Raw genomic sequence first — 24375 nt, 5'->3', positions numbered from 1 at the left:
TTCATTTGCGCCTTTCTTTATTAAAGCACACGCTTTATTTGCGATTTGAGCTTAAAGCCTCAATAGACCTTAGAATATTTTTGCGCTTTTCGCCTTTGATAACACTGTTTTAATGAATCCTAATTGTTAGGAGTACCATTTTCTATTATGGAGGTGTATACAAGTAGTTGTGAGTTCGACGCTAATTAGTACTTGAGGGGGTTGCTCTGATGGTACACACCCTCCACTTCCAACGAAGAGGTTGTGAGTTCGAGTCACCCCAAGAACAAGGTGGGGAGTTCTTGGAGGGAAGAATGCCGAGGGTCTATTGGAAATAATATCTCTATCCGAGGGTCTATGTGTAATCTGCGTACACATTACCCTTCCCAGATCCCACACATGTTTCTTTTGAGTTAACGACTGACTCGAGGAGAATGAGAAGACAGCTTTGGCAGAGCTTGAGTAAGTGATTTTGGGGACCAATACCGTAGAAAAAGCCAAGAAGATGAGGCCGTGAAGGCAAAGGAAGCCGATGCAAATGCGAAAGAAATGGATGTGTATGGGGTCTTTGGAAACAAATACATGGACCCCTAAAACCTTCTGAGTAGAAGAAAATCAGAAGGATTGAGGCTACATGTGATAACAAAGGAGATTCAGGAACTTGGCGATTCATTTACTTCAAACATAAATCTGACTACAGAGTACATGCCATATAGCTTCTGGCAGTGCAAGATGTTAGCAACATATTGTTATGGGACTTGACTGTTGGTTTGGAAGGTGAATTACAAAAAGGTAATGAAGGCTCTTACACCATAATTGTGAAGAGGAAAAGGAGATATATAGGTTGGAGGAGATTCTATTCGTAAATCTTATAGTAAGAACAAAGAACCTGGCAAGGGTGTCCTCATTAAGTACTTATACCATAGAGGAGTGGTGACGTGTCATAGTTACTTACGTTGTTTAGGCAGTTATAGAGTGAAATAAATACTGATTCTCTAACTACCTATCCACTTCCTCATTATTGTGTTACTAGTTCCTGTCACATGCAAGTAATATTGAAGGTATGGCATATGAATCATATAAACCTGTAGTGTACTGAGTAGCAGAAAATTTAGAGGGAAAAAATACAAGCTGAAATTAATGAGCAGTCGGCCTATTCTTTATTGAACGAGACAAATGATTTGATATTGTCAGAACCTACAAAATTGAACAGTTAAATTTGGTTAGGTAGGTAAAATATATAAAGATTTATATTTTGATATTATTAGGTGCCAACATGTAATATATTCGAATTCTACATAATACTTCCTACTAGACGATGTTCTTAGTATTCCAATAAAACTAATGCCCCGAGTTACACAAATACCCATTTTCGCGCTTGGAAGAGTAATTGCGTATTGATAAAGAAAGTAAATACAAGGATAAAGAGAAATGATATAAATCCCAATAACTGACCCTTGCATAAAATATAATGTAACAGTTACAGTTGTTATGCGTGACTAGGGCTGTATTTTGTCCCGGGCCCGGGCCTTAGTGGGCCTAACGGGCCGGGCCTCGCGGTCCCGGGCTTCGTGGTCCCGGGCTCTGGCGGTCCCGGGCCTGGCGGTCCCGGTCTTCGTGGGCCTAATGGGTGGAACCGGCCCGTGACGGGCCTAAGCCCACATGGTCCTGTGCTTAACGGGCCGGGCTCGTGGGCTTCGCGGGCCTAGCGGGTTTTTTTTTTTTTTTTAAAGACAATTTCTTGTAGTATCATGGCTATATTAATATGTAGTATATATGTATATCTAATTATTAAAGTGCTTGACGAAAAAGAAAATAACAAAACAATAGTAAAACACTAAATTGTCATGCATAAATATCACTTCTTGATATTATATTGTATCTTATGTATATATATTCTCTTATATATTTTCTTTTAGTATATATATTGTATCTTATGTATATATTGTAGCTTATAAATATATTTTCTTGTAGTATATATATTGTATATTATGTATATATTGTAGCATAATATATTTTCTTGTAGTATATTATATTGTATCTTATGTATATATATTCTCTTATATATTTTCTTGTAGTATATATATTGTATATTATGTATATATTGTAGCATAATATATTTTCTTGTAGTATATATATTGTATCTTATGTATATATATTCTCTTATATATTTTCTTGTAGTATATATATTGTATATTATGTATATATTGTAGCTTATAAATATATTTTCTTGTAGTATATATATTGTATATTATGTATATATTGTAGCATAATATATTTGCTTGTAGTATATTATATTGTATCTTATGTATATATATTCTCTTATATATTTGCTTGTAGTATATTATATTGTATCTTATGTATATATATTCTCTTATATATTTTCTTGTAGTATATATATTGTATCTTATGTATATATTGTAGCTTATAAATATATTTTCTTGTAGTATATATATTGTATATTATGTATATATTGTAGCATAATATATTTTCTTGTAGTATATTATATTGTATCTTATGTATATATATTCTCTTATATATTTTCTTGTAGTATATATATTGTATATTATGTATATATTGTAGCATAATATATTTTCTTGTAGTATATTATATTGTATCTTATGTATATATATTCTCTTATATATTTTCTTGTAGTATATATATTGTATCTTATGTATATATTGTATCTTATAAATATATTTTCTTGTAGTATATATATTGTATATTATGTATATATTGTAGCATATAAATAATTCTAAGTATAGACAAAGAAATATTGCGAAAAGAAGCTCATGGGTAGAAGCAATAAATTTTATTACCAAAAAATGACATATCTTTCTTAGTCATCCTTCCCCCAATGGAATGAGCACAACAAGGTACTAATACCACCATTAGAAGGAAAAAACTAAGGAAGATGTGCCAAAATACAAGTTACATATTATTCTATGTATTATCTCTAACAAATCTCATAAATCCTTCAAGGTTCGGAGGAGGTTGCGTTGGTGGTGGTGGAAAAGAAGCTTGTTCATCACCACTTCCGGGCGAAGCCGAATCCTCCGTAAGTTCCGCTATCATTTCTTCATAAGCTTCATCTATCGCCGGTTGTGCTTCTGCAATTCCAAAGTTTCTTCTTTCCGAGCGGATCCAATCTCTAAACAATACTGATTTTTCCAAGCTATCCCTCATAGACGCTCTATGATCACCTATTTGCAGTCTTGCTTGACTGAAAGCGCTCTCTGATGCAACAGTTGAAGCTTGAATTGATAAAATATCCCGAGCCATCCTTGCAAGAACAGGAAAATGTTTTTCCCTTGCCTTCCACCATTCCAAAAGATCAAAAGAGCCGTCTGGATTCTCCTTTTCAAGTCCCTGAGACAAATAAACTTGAAGCTCATTTAGATGTGAAGTTTCATCATAATTTTCACCTTGAGACCCCTGAACTCCGTCCAAGATTTAAGAGCTTTTAAGCCCGCAACTCTTTTAGAGGATTGTGAGCTAGACGAAGTAGGGGTTGGAATAGTTGGCCTAGCATGCTCTAAGGCAAGTTGATAAGCATTATAAACTGTTTGAGCGTTAATCTTAATTGAAGCTTTTGCATCTGCAAGTGTCGCAATTTCCTCATTTGAAAGATCTAAAGCCTTATAAATATTTGAATACCAAAAATGAGGACCTCCCAATTTCATTGTAGGATTTAGCATTGCAGCAAGACCATAAATAGGAGGGATAGGAAAAAAATATTTTTTAAACTTTTGTTTCATTTCATTTATAGCAAGTTCATAAATATCCCCACCCTCACTAAATTCAACAAACAAATCAGATAGTGCTGCAATATAAACTAAACAGTTTGAAATAGTAGGATAATATTGCCCAGAAAATGCATTTGTTGCAATTTGAAAATGTTCTAAAAAATCTAAAAGAATTTTAACATTAGTCCAATCTTGAGTGGTAAGCATTTCATCATCATCTTCACCACCTACCCGAGAATTAAACGTTGCATTAATTGGGTTTCTATATTCATATGCTACTACTAAACTTTCGTACATACAATTCCATCTAGTCGGGCAAGGTTTAGGAACCTTTCTTTCTCTAAGGCCATATTCATCACATTTTTTAAAATACTCTCTAAGTCTACTTCTACGGTTTGAATAAAAAAGCCAATTAAGAGCCATTCTAACCTTTTCAATTTCTATGTTTAATATTCGCATACCATCACCGACAATTAAATGATAAATATGACAAATACATCTAACATGGAAAATATTAGTAAATGCAGGATTTAGTGTTGTTGTAAGCATGCCTATAGCACTGGTGTTACTAGAAGCATTATCCATTGAAATTGCCATTATTTTATCGCTAAAGCAAAAATATCTACAAATATCTGCAACAGTGTTAGCTATAAATTTACCTGTGTGACGCGAATTAATTATTCTATATGCAATTATGCGTTTTTGCATTATCCATTCTTCATCTATCCAATGACTTGTAACAGTTAGGTAATCACAATCATTACCACTTCTACCAATATCAGTAGTAATAGAAATCCGATTAGGTATATGAGTAAATAAATAACGCAAATATTGTTCATATTCATGTTTGAATTTATAAATATCACTCTTAACTGTTGCGCGAGGCCAACCTTTATAAGTAGGATTAAACACTCTTCTAATATAATGAACCCAATTAGGATTAGAAGCAAAAGTATAAGGTAAGCACATAACAGTAATCATCTTTGCTAATTCTTCACGATCTCTATTTGGATCGTAATATAAAATACCTCCAGTGACAGTGTTAATTCCTGGTTGAACTAGATTTGAACCTGTACTAGGGTTAATCGCAGAATCTACACTTGTCCCCTCTAGATGCGCTTTCATTTGAAAAAATCTAGCCTTATCTCTAGGGTGTGTTTTTATGTGCCTAGTCAAACTACCTGTGCCGCTACGGTCTCCTACATATTTATGCGACATTAATTTCCCACAAGTTTTACACTTAGCCTTATTTTTTTCTCTTACTTGAGTAAAAAAATTCCAAACTAATGATGTTTCTAAGCGTTTAGCAGGTTCTCTATTAAAAGTAGGAGTTTCTACAGGTGGGTCGACCGGTGCATCACTTGGGTTATTAAGAGGACTAGTAGGTGTATCATCTAAATCCGGTGCTTGAGTTTCATCATCATCCTCATTTTCCTCATTATTTTCTAAGATGGTTTCATTAGGATAAAGAGCATTCATAATTTCATCATCTAATCTATCACCTGGTGCAACATTATGATAAAATTCACTATCGGTAAATTGAAAACAAGGGTGATCACTATCAAGAATTACGGAAGGAGGAGGACGTCTAGGTTGGCGACTACTTTCAACTTGCTTATCTTTTCTAGGTCGGGGAGCCGGGGGAAGGGTAGTTGGTTGGCCACTACTTTCACCGGTTTTATCTTTTCCTTTACCAAACATTTTTTTCAAAGTAAATGCCATATTAATTATAATTATGCAAACTAAACCACACAAAAATATATTATAAAAACGTAAGAGTTGAAACGAGTTTACCGGATTGCCGAACAACTTCTTGAAAATTGAAAATCGTTGAACACTTGAAAACTTCAATTCAACAACTTCACAATTTTTCACGAAATTTCAACAATAAATTAAGTAATTGTAGTAGAGAGATTGAGAGAGATTGAGAGATATTGAGAGATATTGATGAATTGGTGAATAAAAATGAAAGAATGAGGGGGTATTTATAGTTGAGAAATGGGGAAAAGTGTAATTATATAAAGTTTGGGGTTAAAATAAAGTTTGAGGGCCAAATGACCATTTTTTTAACTTAAAAAACGGTCATATTTTTAGCCCAAACGGCTAGATTTTAAATATGGCCGTTTGATTTTTTTTTTTTTTTTTTTTTTTTTTTTAAAATAGCCGTTGGGCCCGCCAGGCCCGCCAGGACCGGCCCAGGCCCGCCTGCCGGTCCCGGGCCAAACGGTCCCGGGCTCGTGGGCTCAACCATGGAGACCAGCCCGTGACGGGCTCAGAGGCCCACCAAGACCGGCCCACCCAGGACCGGCCCACCAGGCCCACCAGGCCCGTTAGGACCGCGGGCCCGGTCCGGTCCGGTTCAGGCCCGGCCCACCGAGCAGCATTATGCGTGACCACTGACTGCATCGTTTTAGAATGCCAGGAATCAACTCATTCATTAACCATTAACAAAGCAAACTCTCTGATTATTTCTTTAGTTTTCTTTTGCCAAGAGAGGAGTACTGGGGAAACATAAACACCTAATGGAAGTCAATCCAAAAAATTAGATCAAAGAGAAAGGTAACAATCAATGAAAAAGAATTGACTAAAACAATTTGCACATCCCATTCTTGTAGCATGCACATCCCAAGTTTGAAGTTTTACTTAGCAAAATCAAAATAATAATAATAATAATAATTCTGGAACTTTTAATAAAACCCATTATTATCCAAAGACTAGATTTCAAATACTCACAAGTTAGTCAATTTGCTTGATTATAATAAAGTTGATATTTCTACAATTCATTGTCCGATATGATTAATAACAGTAAAGAGAATTTGGATAAATAAGGGTATGCAGTTTCATGAATACTCATAGGAAGTAACACGGAAAATGAACACTTGTTAATCTGCAGCTTTCCTCCGCATGCCAAAAATTATAAACTTACAAAATGTACGTATAAATTTGAAAAGCCAAGCGTGAAAAAAAGAAAAGAATAAAGATGTTCAAACAAGAAAACTAATTGAAAGGTTCCCCTCGAATACATGATACATGTATTGGAACTTCAAACGTTGATTCTTAAATCTGCAAAGACTATACGTTGCCAACTCCTTCATAACAAACCAGTAATTAATCAGTAACTAAAGCAATAGACATCAACCACTGGAAAGATCTGTATTATTATCAAAAAGCAGAGTACCCTTGCCCTGTACTGCCACAAAATGAGAGCCCAGCATACGCTTATTACAGTTTGATCCACCTCGCTACACCACTCTTTAACACTCATCTTAATCCGCTAGTATCAAAATTCAAACAGAACAATTACAAAAAGCGAAAAGAGGGAAGAGCATAAATATTGCTTAAGCATCATCGAGGGCAAGGACCCCAGGAAGCTGCTTCCCCTCCAAAAGCTCCAAGCTGGCACCCCCTCCAGTTGAAATGTGACTCATCTTGTCTGCAAGTCCCACCTTTTCAACGGCGGCAACAGAATCACCACCCCCTATGATTGTTGTTACTCCTTTTCCACTAAGCTCTGCCAGTTTTTTCGCAATAGCCTGGATTATATATGCCAAAAGAGATTATACATGCAGTCAACATCAATTAACGAAAGGAAGCATTCTACGCTGCCTCAAAACTCTACACCAGAAAAATAATCCTATTGGCACATAACCTCATTGGCACAACTAAACGAGATCTTCGATTTATACCTCTGTTCCAGCAGCAAAATTTTCAAACTCAAATACTCCCATAGGTCCATTCCATATGATAGTTTTGGTGGTATCCAAAGCTTCGCCAAAAGACTTGATAGCATCAGGTCCAATATCTAACCCCATCCAGCCATCAGGAATTTCAGATGCTGGAACAATCTGAAAGGCCAAAGAAAAAAGGATCAGTCATAAACAGTTAAGACAGTGACTATAAGTAGAATAAGATACCATTGCCAAAAAAGCCGTTTACCTTGCTGTTGGCATCAGCAGAAAACTTGTCTGCTATCACTACATCAGCAGGAAGCAATAAAGATACACCTTTTGCCTTTGCCTTTTCAATAAGTGATGTTGCTAGATCAAGCTTGTCCTCCTCCACAAGTGAGGATCCAACAGAGTATCCTTGGGCCTTGTAGAAAGTAAAGATCATACCTCCACCAAGCAATAACACGTTAACCTTCTCCAAAAGTGACTCTATCACGCCAATCTTACTTGAAACCTTTGAACCACCAACAATGGCAGCAAATGGCTTCTGTGGGTTTGATACAGCTCCGACAAGATAGTCGAGTTCCTAAAAGCATCATGATTCGGGGTAAGAAATAAAGATAAAAGAAAATTAAGACACCTACAAAGCAGTAAAAGAGTTCCAGCCTAATACACAAAACTGTGTTAACCACTATTGACTATTCAATATTGTGCTAGAAAGGTCAACATACTGATTTCGATAACTGTTATGTCTTTTATGACTTATTCGTGATACTTCTGTATTTTATAATTAACTGAGCAAGAAAAATATTGTGCTGGACGATTGAGCTAATCTTAGTGCATGCTTGTTCCCGACCTGCCAAATTTTCTTCTTACATTTCACGGTCCAAAGTAATTTGTACCTTTTGCATAAGGAATCCAGCAACTGCCGGTTTCAAGTACTTAGCAACCCCTTCTGTGGAAGCATGTGCTCTGTGTGCAGTCCCAAAGGCATCATTGACATACAAATCTGCAAGAGACGCCAGCTTCTTTGCAAACTCGGGTTCATTCTTCTCCTCTTCTTTATAGAATCTCACATTTTCCAGTAGCAGAACTCCTCCTTCTGGTATTTCGGCAACCAACTTCTCAACTTCTGGACCAATGCAATCATCTGCCATCTTGACCTGTGGGTAAAATTGGAGTACGACAACCTCTTTAGACAGCCCTAGAAGAAACAATTACCAAGAAAGATAACCAGAAACAGAACGTGAAACAGACCTCAAGTCCCAATAGCTCTGACAGTCTTGGTACAAGTGGCTTCAAGCTGTATTTTGGAGTGACACCTTTTGGACGACCCTGGAACCAGCAATTCAATAATCAGAAAACAGATACACGGAGAACTAAAAGATAGAGAAACTTCACTAACAGGAGATGGTAAAAATAATTTACAATAAAAATGCAGAATTATCACAAACAAAGTCCAAATAGAACTTTCAACTACTGAAACGAGCAAAGCTTGGATGTCCTTTTGTACCTCCATATTGGTTAGCTAGACCTTTTATCTACGTTGCGTCCCATTCAAGTGACCTCCAGATTACTTTGTTTCTCTTTTCCCTTGAGATAACATTCTCTTCACGACCTTTTCCTTTCTATCTTCCCACATGATTATAACCTCTTTACCAGCTTTCCTTTAGGCCAAGACTGAGTCCCTCTTTTGCATTCCTTAAATTTTCTCTTGTAGTAACTTTTTTATAAATAGATTTTTATTCTTAGACACTTTTAAGTTGAAGCTTAGAGATAGAAGAAAGGGGAAGGCATGTATACACTGGAAGTGAGCTAAAAACAATTTTAACCAGATGTTGGTATGCCGACAAAAGTAAGACGGTGGGGTTCATTTTATCGTGTTTGATTGCAATTATTTGCTTGAAGCTTTGCCGGTAACGTAAATACTAACCAAACTAATGTAAGACCCCTTTCCTTTTTATCCTTCCAATCCTATCCCAACACCAAATACCCTCTAATCTATTTCTTTCTTTTCTATGCCAAACTAGACATGAGCAAGAGAAAGGCTTTCTCTTTCCTCTTGTTCCATTCTTTCTCTAACCTCCAAACCATAAGACAATGAGGAAACATTTACCAAAGAGAAAAATCTATTAGAAAATACCCATTAACCAACAGGTCCTGATCAAAATATGAAACTCACACATACTATAAACACTCGACATGCATAAGTGACAATACACAAGTAATTACAAAATAAACTTGACAATATAGAGAAAAAGGGAATTTAGAAACCGAAAATCTACTATGGATTTAAGTCATATATACTGACAATATAAAGATTTTTTACACTATTAGTATATTTTTAATCTAAGATAGCAGCCAGCAGGTTAGTTGTCCTTTTAACCATGTTATTAATTAATACTTATCATTTAGATTTATCTGTAGCTACCTAAGAAATGACAATCTTACATAGATTTACCTGTAACTACCTTAAAAGCAATGCAGAGGTAAAACCTTAATTAAAGGGGTTCAAAATAAAGAAATAAACACACGAGGAATCCTAGGTAATTCAACATCTACTATATATAGAAAAAATAATTTTGACCTTGTATATAAAATGCAATTTCCGGAGTTTGGATGAACCCCTTGCACCCCCCCCCTAGTTCCACCCCTTCTTATAAGTGACAATATCATATAATTTACCCGTACCTATCTCATAAAGGACAATCTCATATAGATTAAATGACGTGATCGTGTAAATACTGTTACACCGCCAGTCCATAACTTAAACTCATCTATGACATATATTGACAAATATCAACAATAACATCTCTAAATTGGTACTACTAGAATCGGAGGCTAATGGTAGGAACAGTAGCTCGGATTCTGGTGTCATCAGTAATAAAGCGTAGTAATATTGGAATAATCAAACTAAAAGAAAAGCAAAAGGCATTTGGTTTATAATAGCAAAGCTTACAAGATGAGAGGCAAGAATAACATGAGATCCATGTTGCATCAAATACTTAATGGTAGGAACAGCAGCTCGGATTCTGGTGTCATCAGTAATATTGAAGTTGTCATCCAATGGAACATTCAAATCAACTCTCACGAATACTCTCTTCCCTTTCAGATCTGCTTCTTTCAGTGATCCCACACTCTTCTTCACTGCCATTTCGTGAGAATGAAAAACTCAAAATTATGTGATGTTCGTTCGTCGGAGAAACCGATGTGTTTGTGATCAGGGGGAGGATGGAAAGGCTTTTAAACTGTGGGAAAGCGCAGAAGAGGCGGATAGGCTGCTCAAAAGTAGAGGCGGTGGGCTTGGGTTGGGCCACAAGTTATTGGGTTTCTCGAAGTGATGAGGCGTCCTTCTAGAACCTTCTCCAGTTAGTGCCTCAGTGGTCTCCTGGCAGAAATTCAGAAACAGCCATATTTTGAGCTGGTAATTGGAAATAAGCCACACTTTCAAAATTATAATAAAATCTGTTGGGAAGGAAATAAATAGACATGCATAGCTAAGTAGTAAAGGAGTACTCTATGTGCTGCGGATCGGATCAAGTATAGCAGAGCATCACAAATCTCCAAATATGCTCCTACTCAATTGTTTGGGTACCGCTAGTACCTGCCTCAAAACTTGTACGAAAATATGCAGAAGTGTAGTATGAATACAAATACACTGTACTCAGTAAGCATCAAGTTTAGCCTCAGAGAAGTAGTGGCAAGGGATCGATATCGATACTTACTAACGGTCCAATAATCAGGTGAAAACATAAATAAAATATGAAGCAAAGCATGGTATCATCAAATAGGCATAAAAGTAAGAGACACACTACATAAGGAATTTAAGCACGCTTTTCATATAAAAAAGATCAAATCATTTATCAAATACCACAATACTTGCATAAATGCATGATGTATGTCAACCAACATTTATATAAAATCCACTATATAAGTCAAAATATACAAATATGCATGCTCGGGGATCTCTTCTCAATACCTCACAACACAAATCCATATGCCTAACATAGGCCATGTGTCCAAATCAAGCGCCAAATTCGAGTGTTTACGCTCACAGGTCCCAAAGTAACATAGATAATCACCTGACTCCGGAGGGACAAATCCATATCGAAGCGTCTATCATTTTACAATGAATGATCTTTTAGTGCCAAAATTCCCAACTTTTCTCAATACTCAACTTTCCAACTCATGCATATGTGTATGAAATAATATAATTTAAAAAGTACCGTAAACATGAGAAGATATATGGATAAAAAGCTCACATGGCTAAAAGATTGTTATGAGTAATCACGTAATTTTAATTTATCATAACAATTCAATGAGCAATTTCAACATTGATGTGTCTAATTATAATATTTAACATAAGTAAATTAAGTCATTTAACCACTAAATCATGAGTCAAATAAGAAAAGTGTATGACTATAACGTAAAAAGAAAGTTCAATATGAAACTATAAACATTTATCCCCAATTTAACAAGTCATACCCTTAAACATGCTTCTAAGTCATAATTGTGCCTTATCATGTAGTCAAATATTCAATAAAACATGGATAATAAATTCATATAGTCCAAATAAGGCATAATCATAAGCCAAACTCTACTGATAAAGTCATAACCTAGCTACGCATAAGGGCTCGTCACTTCGCATATAGGTGGCTCCTAAATCAAGCAACAAGTAGCAAATACATCACTATGATGAAAATTTCCTCTTACAAATATAGACAAGAGACTAACCTCAACTGGAGAACACCTTCAACCTTCAAAAATCACTTTCCTTTTAAATCCACCTCCAAACGACTCGACTCTGGTCAAATATTACTTAAATGAGTCATATAGTGCTATAAAAATCAATCTCAAACAATAAAGCTTCATTCTTTAATCAATTTTCAAAAAGTAAACAAAAGTCAATCCCGACCCACATGATCAAAATCTGAGTCTAGGGATAGATCACGACTATCCATAAGCCCACGAGTCCAAATATGTGATTAGATTTCAAAATCGAGTACAAATCGGCCCTCAAATCTCCAAAATATACTCTCTTAAGTTGTAGAGAAAAATTTCAAATTTTTCTTTGAAATTTCAAGTTTTAGGTGTAGAGATCCATGTGGAAGCAAGATATATAATTAAATACAAGTAGGAATTACTTATCCTCAAATATTCCCTCTTCCCATGCTCTAAATCTCAAAACAATGTAAGAATGAGCTAAACTCAAAATATAAGCCTTATTAGGTATCATTGCATCTGCGGAAATATTAACTGGTGGTGCAACATTGCTTATTTCACAAAATAGCACTTCTGCGCACTATCAGCTCAAGGCCCAACCTCGCATTTGTGAACCAAGCTCCGCATATGCGGTCTCGCAGGTGCGATCTTAACCTCGCACCTGTGACCTCCCCATCCTGGCCAACATCATATCCGCGACCCATCTTCCGCAGTTACGGTCTTGCATGTGTGACAACAACTCGCATCTGCGACATCCCCCAGCCTGACCAACATGTGCATCTGCGCAAAATACATCATAATTGCGGACTTCATGGGCCATCTCCTCCATCGCTTATGCGCACCCATCCTTGAAAATGCGATTCCGTAGGTGCGAAGCCCCTGGCCGCAGGTACGAAGCCCCTGGCTACAGATGCGACTGCACCAGATCCCTGCCAAACCGGCCATTCCTCAACAAGTTTCAGATGGTCTAAAACTCACCCAAGTTGCACCCGAGTCCCTCGAACCCCCATTGAACCATACCAACAAGTCCACATACTAATCCAAACTTATCCAACTCTCAAAACACTACATATAATATCAAAACCAAGAATTGAAGTCAAATTCATCTCTTAACTTCTAAACTTTCCAACTTCGCTAAACATGGTTGAATCATACTTAAACATTCTGGATTACAATCGAATTTTGCACACAAGTTCCAAATCACCATAAGGACCTATCCAATGTATCAAAATCACAATTAGAGTATGATAATACCAATTTCAACTTTTGGTCAAACTATGGACTCTTTGATTCTTCAAATTGCTAACTTTTAGCAAATAGAACCAAAATCTTCTAGGAACATTCAAATCGAAATCCGAACATACCCCAAGTCCAAAATTACTATACGAACCTATTGGAATTATCAAATTACAAATTTAAGATCGTCTACTCAAAAGTAAAACCTTGGTTAACTCTTATATCTTAAGCTTCCAAAAATAAACTAAGTGTTCTAATTCACTCTCAAGCCTTCTCGAAACCAAATCATTCATCCCCGCAAGTTAAAAAATATCTAACAAACATATGAAAAGTATCAAATTGGGGAATGAGACTCTAATACACAAAACAAACGGTCGTATCATTATAGTAGGTTTTAGTGCATCATTGGTTCAGGTACTAAAAAAATAGCCCTGGTACGACATCAGAACACGAGTATGCTAAAATCTTAAACTGTGCAACACCACAGGGATAGGGCCTAGGTGAAGGGGCTAGGATCGTTCTTGACCTCTATAAGAATTAGAATTATGTCGGAGTCTTTGGTACTCCGCAGAAAGTAAAAGTGAAAAAAAGAAGAGTTATTTTAAAATAAAATAAAATAAAGAAGGTTGTTTTGAAAAGGAAACATGAGATGTTCTTTTCGATTGTTGATAAGAAGTTTTTATTTAGAATAATACATGATCATATATGTATATTTCTTTTAGTCTTGTTCTAGCTTTAGGGGGAGGAATATTTTGCTTATTAAGTACTGCTGTGGTGTAATGACATTTCAGTATCTTTTTTGGAACTTACATTAGCATATATAAATGTAGGCACGAGTTTTGTCGACGAGTAAGCTATGCGTCAGGACCTCCTCTCATTCCAGCAGATTTTTGGTGAGCTCCATTTCAGGCCATGAAGTTCATTACTTTGATTTCAGTTCTCTATTTTAATTTTATTATTTCCAGTTGAGGATTAGTAGGTTAGTCATGTCTTCGAGCAATCTGCCTAGATTCTTTAAAGGTTTCATAGACATTTCAGAGTCAGAATCAAAGTTAAATGTTATTACATTTATCAGCATTACCGAGGACTTCGTTTTAAAAAAAATACGCCACCTGGGGACTTTACTAGGACTAAATAATAAAAAGCCTAAGACTGGAAGAAGTTTTACATTGAATTTACAAAGAATATTTTCGACGACGTTTGTTCATTTTTAGAAGAAACTAGAGAGATTTTCTTTGTTTAAAATATCTTTACCCACGTGATAGAATAAAAAAAATAGATTAGAAGGTTCGCTCGGCCAAGTTAAAGCAGTATAGGGTAAAATATGATATGACACGTGGTCATCTAAAGGAAAAACACATGGAACCCAAGATGGGGATGGCCGAAGATCGAACACAGCTATTCTGCTTGTCAACGGAAGGGATAACGTTCATAAATGTGTATTAAATGCTTTGCGCCCGGTAGCATTTGATAAAAAATATTATGCAGCATTAAGGACGACGACCCGTTACAAAGAATTTGACATTTATGTTCACCGTTACATCTTCATTAATGACCCTCATAATTGACATTAAATGAGGGCACGATCCTAGGACCTTCTTCCCTAGACACAACTATAAATAGCGAGCCCAGTTATCATTGTAAGGGACACGAATTTTCTAACTAACTTACACTACATTCTATACAAAGCCTAATATAATTTTACTTTCTCTATTTTTGATCTCATCATTTCTATGCCCGGAACCTTGTTTCGGAACTGATATTTCTGCCATTTAATCTACATTCTGAGGCTAAGTATTTCATAGTTTTTCAATTATTTCAGGATCAAATTAGTTCACTTGTCTAGAAACCACGTATAAATTCAACTATACTATTTTATGGGTAAATAGTTTGGCGCCCACCGTGGGGCTTAGACAGTCGTGTAATTAAGTTGATCCTTGCCTTTTTACTAACGTGCTTTCATAATTTTGTCTTAAAGAAAATCATAAGAAATGGCAGATAACACCATTAATAATGCACTGTCGCGCCCCTTTTTCTCGCAAAATCGATTTGACATGTGACAACTCTGTAAAGAAGTGTTAAAAGAGGGAGTCGCCACCTAATGGGTTTAAGGTGCGCTAAGGCACCTATTTGCAGATAACTCTGGTTTAACTAGTTTGCATCACCAAAGATCGGGTAAGGGCTCAAATTACCTCGAAAAGAAGGTGCTAGACACTCTTCGAGGTCCACAACTGTGGGTTCCGATCGAACTTGAATTATATGAATTAGTCAGATAAACAAAGACAAAGTGAAGCAAAAAGTTTGGGCAGTTTTATTATCAAAAGACTTAGATTAAATACAAAAACTTGATTTAAAGACAACATGGAGGGTCCTAAGTATTTTAGCCTAAAGGATCACCCCGTGCAACATAAATAATACTTCGTAACTCCTTCGAGATGGGGTGTTATTCATACTATTCAGCGGGCACAGACTATCATCTCCTGCTACCCGATTACTATCTTTAAGTTTATTATCTAGAGCACACTAATTGATTCTAAATCGTGCCTTATGCATGCACTACCCGTCCCATGCTTATGGCCCAGGAGGCTTTGGACCTACTATTTGGATAGTTCTAGACTTCACTCAGGTTGCTCAAAAATGATAAATCTAAGCGACATTCAAACATGTAGGACTACACATAAGGGCAATAAATGGCTCAAGTTAGCCTCCACATGTACACAACAAATGCACGCCAACAGGTTCGTAGTGAGGCAATAGACAATTCCAGAATCAAGATAAAATAGAGTCTTTAGATCCTAAAGTCATGGCTTCCATGTGATTCTAAATTTTAAGTATGCAAATCCTAGTCCCTAAATGAGAGCTTAAGGCAGAATCAAGATGAAATAGAGTCTAGAATCAACATGTGCTTTCTAATTTTGTTCGCGAAATAAGGCAGTGAATGTGACGGCCCAGCCGGTCGTCTTAAGAATTAACGACCCAATCCCCTATTAACTGCTTTCCCTGTCTTTATTTATGCTATTTTAATTTGTCGGGATGTTCGGTTTTGAGTTTCGGAGAGTTTTGGAATACTTAGTCCCTAAATGAGAGCTTAAATGTTAGAAATTTGACCGTAGTTGGAACAGTGTGAAAACGGGCTCGGAATGAAAATCTGATGGTTCCGTTAGCTCCGTTGGGTGATTTCGGGCTTAGGCATATTCAGATTGTATTTTGGAGGTCCGTAGCTAATTTAGGCTTGAAATGCCGAAAGTTGAATTTTTAAAGTTTCCGATTCAATAGTGAGATTTTGATCCGAGGGTTGGAATGGAATTCTGGAAGTTGGAGTAGCTCCGTAGTGTTTAATGTGACGTGTGTGCAAAATTTCAGGTTATTCGGACGAGGTTTGATAGACTTTTTGATCGAAAGCGTATTTTTAGAGTTTTTGGAATTCTTAGGCTTGAATCCGATGGAAAATAGGTGTTTTGATGTAGTTTTGAGCGTTCCGAAGGTTGGAACAAGTTTGAATGAAGTTATGAGATATGTTGGTAGGTTTGGTTGAGGTCCCAGGGGCCTCAGGATTATTTCGGATGGTTGACGGAAGGATTTTGGAGTTTGAAGTTTGCAGCTTCAGCTGATATCTGTCATAACTGCACCCGCGGTTTGGGTTCCGCAGGTGCGGAGCCGCTGAAGCGGCGGATCAACCACAGAAGCAGAATTAGGGGAGTTCAGCACAGATCGCAGAAGCGGTAGAGTTTCCGCAGGAGCGATACCACATCTGCGGAAGGGGAGTCGCATATGCGGAAGATGGGTTTAAGTGAAGAGTTGCAAATGCGATAAATGTTCCACAAAAGTGGGACCGCAGATGCGGTAACAGCTGGGCAGAAATATGAAATTTCGAGGGTTTGGTTTCAAAAGTTGGAAATTCGATTTGGAGCTCGGGAGAGGGCGATTTTGGGAAGAAATTGAAGAGGAGATCAGTGGGTAGCAATTCTTTAACCCTTTCTAGTTATATCCATCAATCTAAACATGAATTCATCATTTAATTTTGGATTGGAGATGAAAATTTGGGAAAAATTGGAAGAAAGTTCTTAGACCTAGAATTCGACTTTTGATTGGGAATTTTACCTTGGATTTTTGGATAATTTTGGTATGTATGAACTCGTGAGAGCGTAAGGATTCTAAAAATATAAATTTTACCCGATTCCGAGACGTGGGTCCGAGGGGCGTTTTGGTCATTTTACCTAATTTCGCATATTAGCTTAGAATTTCTTTGTAGAATTAGTTACTTGAAGTGTTATTTATATTATGCAATTGAATTGAATAGATTTAGGCCATTTGGAGTCGAGTACTCGTGGCAAGAGCATGATTTCGGGTTGATTTTGAGCCGGTTCGAGGTAAGTGGCTTGTCTAACCTTGTGTGGGGGACCTTCCCCTTTGGATTTGGTATTATTGTTAATTGAAATGCCTTGTACGTGAGGTGACGAGCGAGTACTTATGCTAATTGTTGAAAATCTGGTTTTCACCAAGTAACTACTAGTAGGTTTCCTTTCCTGTTTATATTACTTGCACTTTAAGCCTGTTGTTAGCTTAGGAAAACATGTCTAAGTGATTTAATTGCTTTATTTGCTCAAACTGTTTTACCTGAATTCTGTGCAGTATGCTAGACTAGAATTACCTATTTGCCTTAATATGAAACTAACATTTGCTGAATATATTTCCATGTTGCTGCTGTGTATTTACATTTGGGACTACGGATGTGGGATTCCGGTAGTTCCCCCTTGCCTGTTTATTTGGGACTACGGATGTGGGATTCCGGTAGATCCCCCTTGTCTGTTTATTTGGGTCTACGGATGTGGGATTCCGGTAAATCACCCTGCACAGTTATATGGAACTACGTGATTGCACCCAGTAGATTCCCCCAATACTAGGTATTTACATTTGGGGACTACGGAACGAGATTCCGGTAGATCCCCAGTGCATTATGAGTTGGATTACGGGACGACACCCGGGAGATCCACTGGACATTTACATTTGGGGGCTACAGGACGGTATCTTGGTAGATCCCCGGTTGCTATCTCTGTGTTGACCTGTGTTCCTTCGGTGATTATTTTGCCTCTATTCTAGTTGTTGTTGCCCTTTAGATCTTGTGTTACTTTTATTGCTGTACTTATTTATACTGTCCTGTTCTACACTGTTGAACTTTATATTTTATTTAACCTTAGTAGGGCCCTGACCTTCCTCGTCACTACCCGACCGAGGTTAGGCTTGACACTTACTTTGTACCGCTGTGGTGTACTCATAACCCTTATGTGCATGTTTTTCATGTGCAGATACAGGTACTGCGACTCATCCTATCACCCTTGAGGCGAGGTGACTGTTCTAGCGACTTCGGGGTATATCTGCCGCGTTCGCAGACCGAGGAGTTCCTTTCTATTCTAGCTTTTAAACATTTGCCCTTCTGTATTCTTTTCCTTGTTAGATATTCTGGAATTAGAGTACTGTGTAGTGATCCTTAGCTTGTGATTCATGGGTTTCCAGGTCTTGGAAGTATGTATTGGTTTGAGAGTTAAATATTGTGTATGCCGAGCGGCACTTTTAAACACTATTTTATCACTCTTCATTCTGTTTTAATTTGTTTTTATTCCGCACTTTGGTTATCTTCCGCAATTTTGGCTTACCTAATCGTAGAGGACTAGGTGCCATCACAATGGTTCATGGAGGGCGAACCGGGGTCGTGACAGTGAAGCAGTTTGATAGATCAAATTGCCAGCGTTTGATCTTATCAACACACTTTTTAGGCGAGCAATAGGGTCCTATAGGCAGGATTTCTAATAATTGGCAATTGAAACCGGTTATTTATTCTTTCATTTCTATAGGCACGCTTTCTAGGCGAGCAATACGATAGGAATACCAATAATAGTAGCTAATTTGATTATATTCCTATAGGCATGCTATCTACGTGACTATTGCAGATAATAACGTGAGAGTGGAACATGTGAGATTATTTATGTCCTATAGGCATGTTATCTAACAAACACATAGAAGCAGAGCATGTTGAACAAATTAAACACTCAGATCCTATAGGCAGGATTTCTACCCTTTTATGCAAACATTAGAATAGACCCCAAAGAACCTTAGGCCCTAATGTGTTAGAGTTTACAAGGGTCTCAAAGTGGACCCCGAGTAGTGCTCACACTAGGGAGGTTAATAGAGAAGTTTTAGGGGGCCTTGGCTTTCAGCCGGCCAAGAATTAGAGACTCAGAATAGGGAAGCAACCAATGAAAATAGTAGTAAAGTAATAAGGTTTGGAAAACTGCATTTGCAAACATTACAAAGTGATCACATAATGAACATGGCAACACAGAGGGTGCATAAATTCAAGAAAACAAGTTAATGCTTCAAGATTTCACTTAATATATTGGGGCAGGGTTACATATTAATAAGAAGCGAGGAGCCTGAAGCTTATGGGGTTACAAAGTTAATAGGCAAGGAGCATTAGGCTAGTAAGACAAATAGTTATCACTAATACAACAAGTTCAAAACCTAAAGGATCAAATCATGCTAAACACATGGATTATACAATATAACTTATACTGGCAAGGCAGATAGAATCACATATTATAGGGGAAAACAAGTCAGGAAAGACTAATCTAAGATAATTAGCTGTTAGGGGCAGGGTAAGATCATACTAAGTGACAAATATAGTCATAGGAGTAAATTACAATTAGAGTGAGGGTTTCAATACATATTAGGGCATAAATTAATCACTATAGATATTTAGAATAAAGCAGGAAACAGGATGAAGCCATATAGCCAATGCAAACACTCAAATTATCAATACATTAAGCTAAGCATGCTTCGAACTGTCCAAATTACCTAAGTTAAATACAAATAGATTTTTAGGACCAACAATTTAGCCGTGAGACAATGCTGGAGAAGTTCATGCTATAGGCAGAATCACACTTGAAGAGAGTCAAGGAATTATATCAAGTCATGCAATTTCAGAAAAACACAGATATGCTAATTAGAACATAATGGAATAAACATTTTGAAGGATAAGAACTAACCAGTTATTTCTCAACAAACAAGAAAAGAACAACAATATGACCCAGAATCCCAGATGCGTCAAGTTCCCAAGGGTTTCAAAGAACCTAGGGCATCACTCACACCCAAGGAAGGTCGGAAAACAAGAATTCCGGTGGCCTTGACTTTCAGCCGGCCAAAAGCCAAAATATAACAAGAGAATAAATGAACACAGAGTAAAAACCTTAGTTTTTTAGTAGGAAATTTAGCGATTGAAGTCTGTCTAAAAATGAATGGAGGAGGGGTTTATATAGTAGTAAAATCGAACAGTAAATAGGGGAGGCAGAGTAATTTAAGCAACAACTAAAGTAAATAAACATGCAAATAAGTCTAAAAATCAATTTAAGAGATCTGTAAACCCTAGTTCTTAGGGAAAGTGAAAATCAATAGAATATAAACAAATAATCGAACTTACAGTAGCATAGGACAAATATAGACAGAATAATACTCAAAATCAGGGATTTGAACCAATTTTGGTTCGATTTCGGAATAGATCTACTTCCCATGTTTAGGCAAGCACTTAGGTAATACTATAAGAGAACAGCCGATACCAAAAAGGGGTCGAATATGACAAAAAATAACACTCAAATCCCATATTCAGTGGGATTAGGAGAAGATTTGGGGGGCAGAGGTTTTAGAGTTCTTCAGAGAGGGAGGGGAGGTTGAGAGAATGTGAGGGCAGCGGGTTAGGGGGATAATAGGTTAGGGTTTCTGGGAGGGTAATTAAAAGGGAGAGAATAAACAAGGGCCGTTGATCTTGAGAGATCAATGACCATGATTTAAAAATGAGTGGGGCAGGTCGAGTATAATGGGTACCAATCAGATTTTGGGTTAGGGGTTGTTTTGTTTGGGTTGGGGTTATTGGGCTAGAGTATTGGGAGTTTTGGGCCATTCATTTGATCCGAAATTGTTTAGAAATTAGGTTAGTTCTTAAATACCCATTATTTATCAGAAATCATTTATAAAAATAATTATTAAATAACAAAATATAATTTCTGCACTAAAATAATTAAAAATAATAACTAACATTATAGAAAATATAAAAAATTATTTTGGCACAAGTAATGTAATTATACATGAATATAGGCTATTATTGCAAAAAATATTCAGTTCGCCTAAAAATGTAGATGTATTATGAAAAATGAAGTAAAATATTTAAAATATACATGTTGGTATAAATAATAATTTGAAGGATAATTATTGGATATTTACACAATAAAATGCAGAAAGATAGTAATTTAAAGCTTTTAAAAATTATGAAAAATTATGAAAAATGCTTGTATAGGTTTATAAACTAAATGATGATGCAAATATACTATTTTGAAAGTATATATATACATTTTAAAAAAAATGAGGGAAATATTGGGTATCAATAGCTGCCCCTCTTTACTCGGGAATGATGAAAGAGTTGTCGGGTAAAGAAATGATGACCGATTTTGACCGAATGGGATGATTTGAGAAATAGATGATGACCAATTTTGACTGAACGGGGTGATCTGAAAAATGGAGGCTGAACTTTGGTTCCTGAGTTGCCTATATATCCCTGGTATTACGGGAATCAGGCTGTGTGTAGTTCTGGATCCAGCGGTGAACTAAGCTGATGAAGTTGTTATAGGAATGGATATACTCTTCTAGATAGGACGATATCATATGAGTTTATATGGAATTGTGAATGGATGTATCTTAGAACAAGTATGGATGAGAATTTGAACAGTTATCAAGTGGAAGTAGGTAACGGATGGTGGTTGGTTGTATTTGGGGTAGTTTTAGGATGTGAGCATCAAACGGAAACCTGAGCGAAGATTGCTCCCGTTAAAAGAACGGTTACCTCCTGGATTACCTGCAAAACTTAAACGCAATGCATGCGAGAATTTAAACATGATGCAAATTCCTTTTGGACCATGAAAGTTGTCTTTGGACGACGAGGATAATGTCTTTAAACCATGATGTCATGGGCCATGAATCGGGTGATAAGTGATTCGTAGGCCATGAAATGATGTTCTCGGGCCATGAGAATGGTGCCTCTGAACTATGACGCCTTTGAATAATGATGTGCAATATTGAGAGATCCTCAGGCCATGACATGGTGCCTTCAGGCTATGAGGATGATGCCTTCGGACTATGACGCCTTTGGACAAGAAGGCGATGTTTCAGCGCATGAGATGTAAAGACATGATGTTGGGTCATGTAAGAAGCAAAACAAGACAGAGCTTAATCTTGTATAAGATTGGGGCAGAGCTTAGCCCCGGGAAAGCAAAAAATAGTGCTAGATTTCAAGTAGCATAGCATTTGGTATTACGCAAGGAAAGGTAAAGCTTATGCAGTTGAGGAGCCAGAGCTTAGCCTCATGCAAGAAAGGGAGACAGTGCTTAGTCTCATGCTTAGCCTTATGCAGTTGAGGAGGCAGGGCTTAGCCTCATGCAAAATAGGCGAAAATGCTCAGTCTCATGCAATTAGGAGATAGTGCTTAGTCTCATGCAAGGAAAGGCAATGCTTAGCCTTATGCAATTAGGGAGGCAATGCTTAGCCTCATGCAAAATAGGAGACATGGCTTAGTCTCATGCAAGAAAAAGAGACAGGTCTTAGTCTCATGCAATGGAAGATAATACTTAACCTTATGCAAGGAAAGGCAATGCTTAGCCTTATGCAGTTGAGGAGGCAAGGCTTAGCCTTATGCAAAATAGGAGACAATGCTTAGTCTCATGCAATTAGGAGACAATGCTTAGTCTCATGCAAGGAAAGACAACGGTTAGCCTTATGCAATTAGGGAGACAATTCTTATCCTCATGCAAAATAGGAGACATGGCTTAGCCTCATGTAAGAAAAGGAGATAGGACTTAGTCTCATGCAGTGGAAGACAATGCTTAGCCTTATGCCATTAGAGAGGCAATGATTAGCCTCATGCAATGGAAGGCAATGCTTAGCCTTATGCAATTAGGGAGTCAATGCTTAGCCTCATGCAAGAAAAGACAATGAGTGATAGCCAAGCATTTCTTATCTGGAGACATGTTTGCGTTTGGCAACTTGCCATTATGATTTTTAATGTGTGTGTGTATTTGCGAGTATTACTTGTTCCTGCATCCAAATAAAAATCATGAGTTTTGCAGGGAAGGTTGGTTCATGCCTTCACTTGTCTGCTTTGCTTCGCTTTTGCCCTGTATCAAGATCCTGCTCAAGTTATCCTGGGTAGCATCTGACTGTTTATAAAATAAAGGTTTCGAGAAATATATGCGTTCATTTGATGAATGTAGTTATTTAAAAACATAATAGTATGTAACATTAAGTAAATTTGATGAACTAATGACTGTGACACTTTAGAGACATTGCGACTTCTTTGCATTAGAATTTTGAGGGTCCTCCTCAAAATTCTGCCCCAGTTTAATAAGCGATTCTTTGACCGTTCTGCATATGATGAAATTGGCTGGACTTGCTCAGGAATTTTGAGGATCCTCAAAATTCTGCCCCAGTTTCTGACCATGGTGAAAATGAAGATATTATTGAGTTGTCGCCGAATCTACCTGGCTGCCTACGTATCCCCTCTTAAACATGAATCAGGTCAAGCGTAGTTTAGTTACATCAGATCAAAAAATGTAAACAATCTAAACGTAGTATCTTTTGACTGTGTCTGAATTGATAGGCTTTGGCCAAATCTCTCCATCCATTTCTGCAAGTATGAGTGATCCTCCTATTAGTACTCTATGAACCAAGTAGGGCCCTTGCTAATTAGGTGAAAATTTTCCTTTGGCTTCATCTTGATACTGGAAGATCCGCTTCAGCACCAGCTGCCCCGGTGTGAACTGTCTAGGTCTGACCTTTTTGTTGAAAGCTCTGGACATTCTGTTCTGGTAAAGTTTACCATGGCATACGACATTCATTCTTTTCCCGTCAATAAGAGCTAATTGTTCATAATGACTTCGTATCCATTCTATGTCGCTGAGTTCAACCTCTTGTATGATTCTTAAAGA

At 37.1% G+C, this 24375-nt stretch overlaps 1 protein-coding gene across 2 annotated transcripts; it reads right to left on the bottom strand.

Annotated features, from left to right (window-relative positions):
- Nucleotides 1-6855: 6855 nt before the first annotated feature.
- On the bottom strand, nt 6856-10938 carry LOC107818768 (phosphoglycerate kinase, cytosolic-like). 2 transcript variants are annotated; one of them, XM_016644820.2, is made up of 6 exons: nt 10353-10938; nt 8651-8728; nt 8296-8556; nt 7662-7979; nt 7412-7570; nt 6856-7258 (listed from the first exon to the last, which is right to left on the bottom strand). In XM_016644820.2, exons 1-6 carry the CDS (start codon nt 10545-10547, stop codon nt 7064-7066), a joined length of 1206 nt encoding a protein of 401 aa, XP_016500306.1. In that variant the 5' UTR covers nt 10548-10938; the 3' UTR covers nt 6856-7063. The 2 variants fall into 2 exon arrangements, with proteins under 2 accessions (XP_016500306.1, XP_075075928.1); XM_075219827.1 differs by lacking the exon at nt 10353-10938 and adding an exon at nt 8907-8927.
- Between the last annotated feature and the right edge of the window lie 13437 nt (nt 10939-24375).

Source organism: Nicotiana tabacum, chromosome 8, assembly GCF_000715075.1.
Source record: "Nicotiana tabacum cultivar K326 chromosome 8, ASM71507v2, whole genome shotgun sequence".
NCBI classification, from domain to species: domain Eukaryota; kingdom Viridiplantae; phylum Streptophyta; class Magnoliopsida; order Solanales; family Solanaceae; genus Nicotiana; species Nicotiana tabacum.
This window is presented reverse-complemented; position numbering and strand designations above follow the sequence as displayed.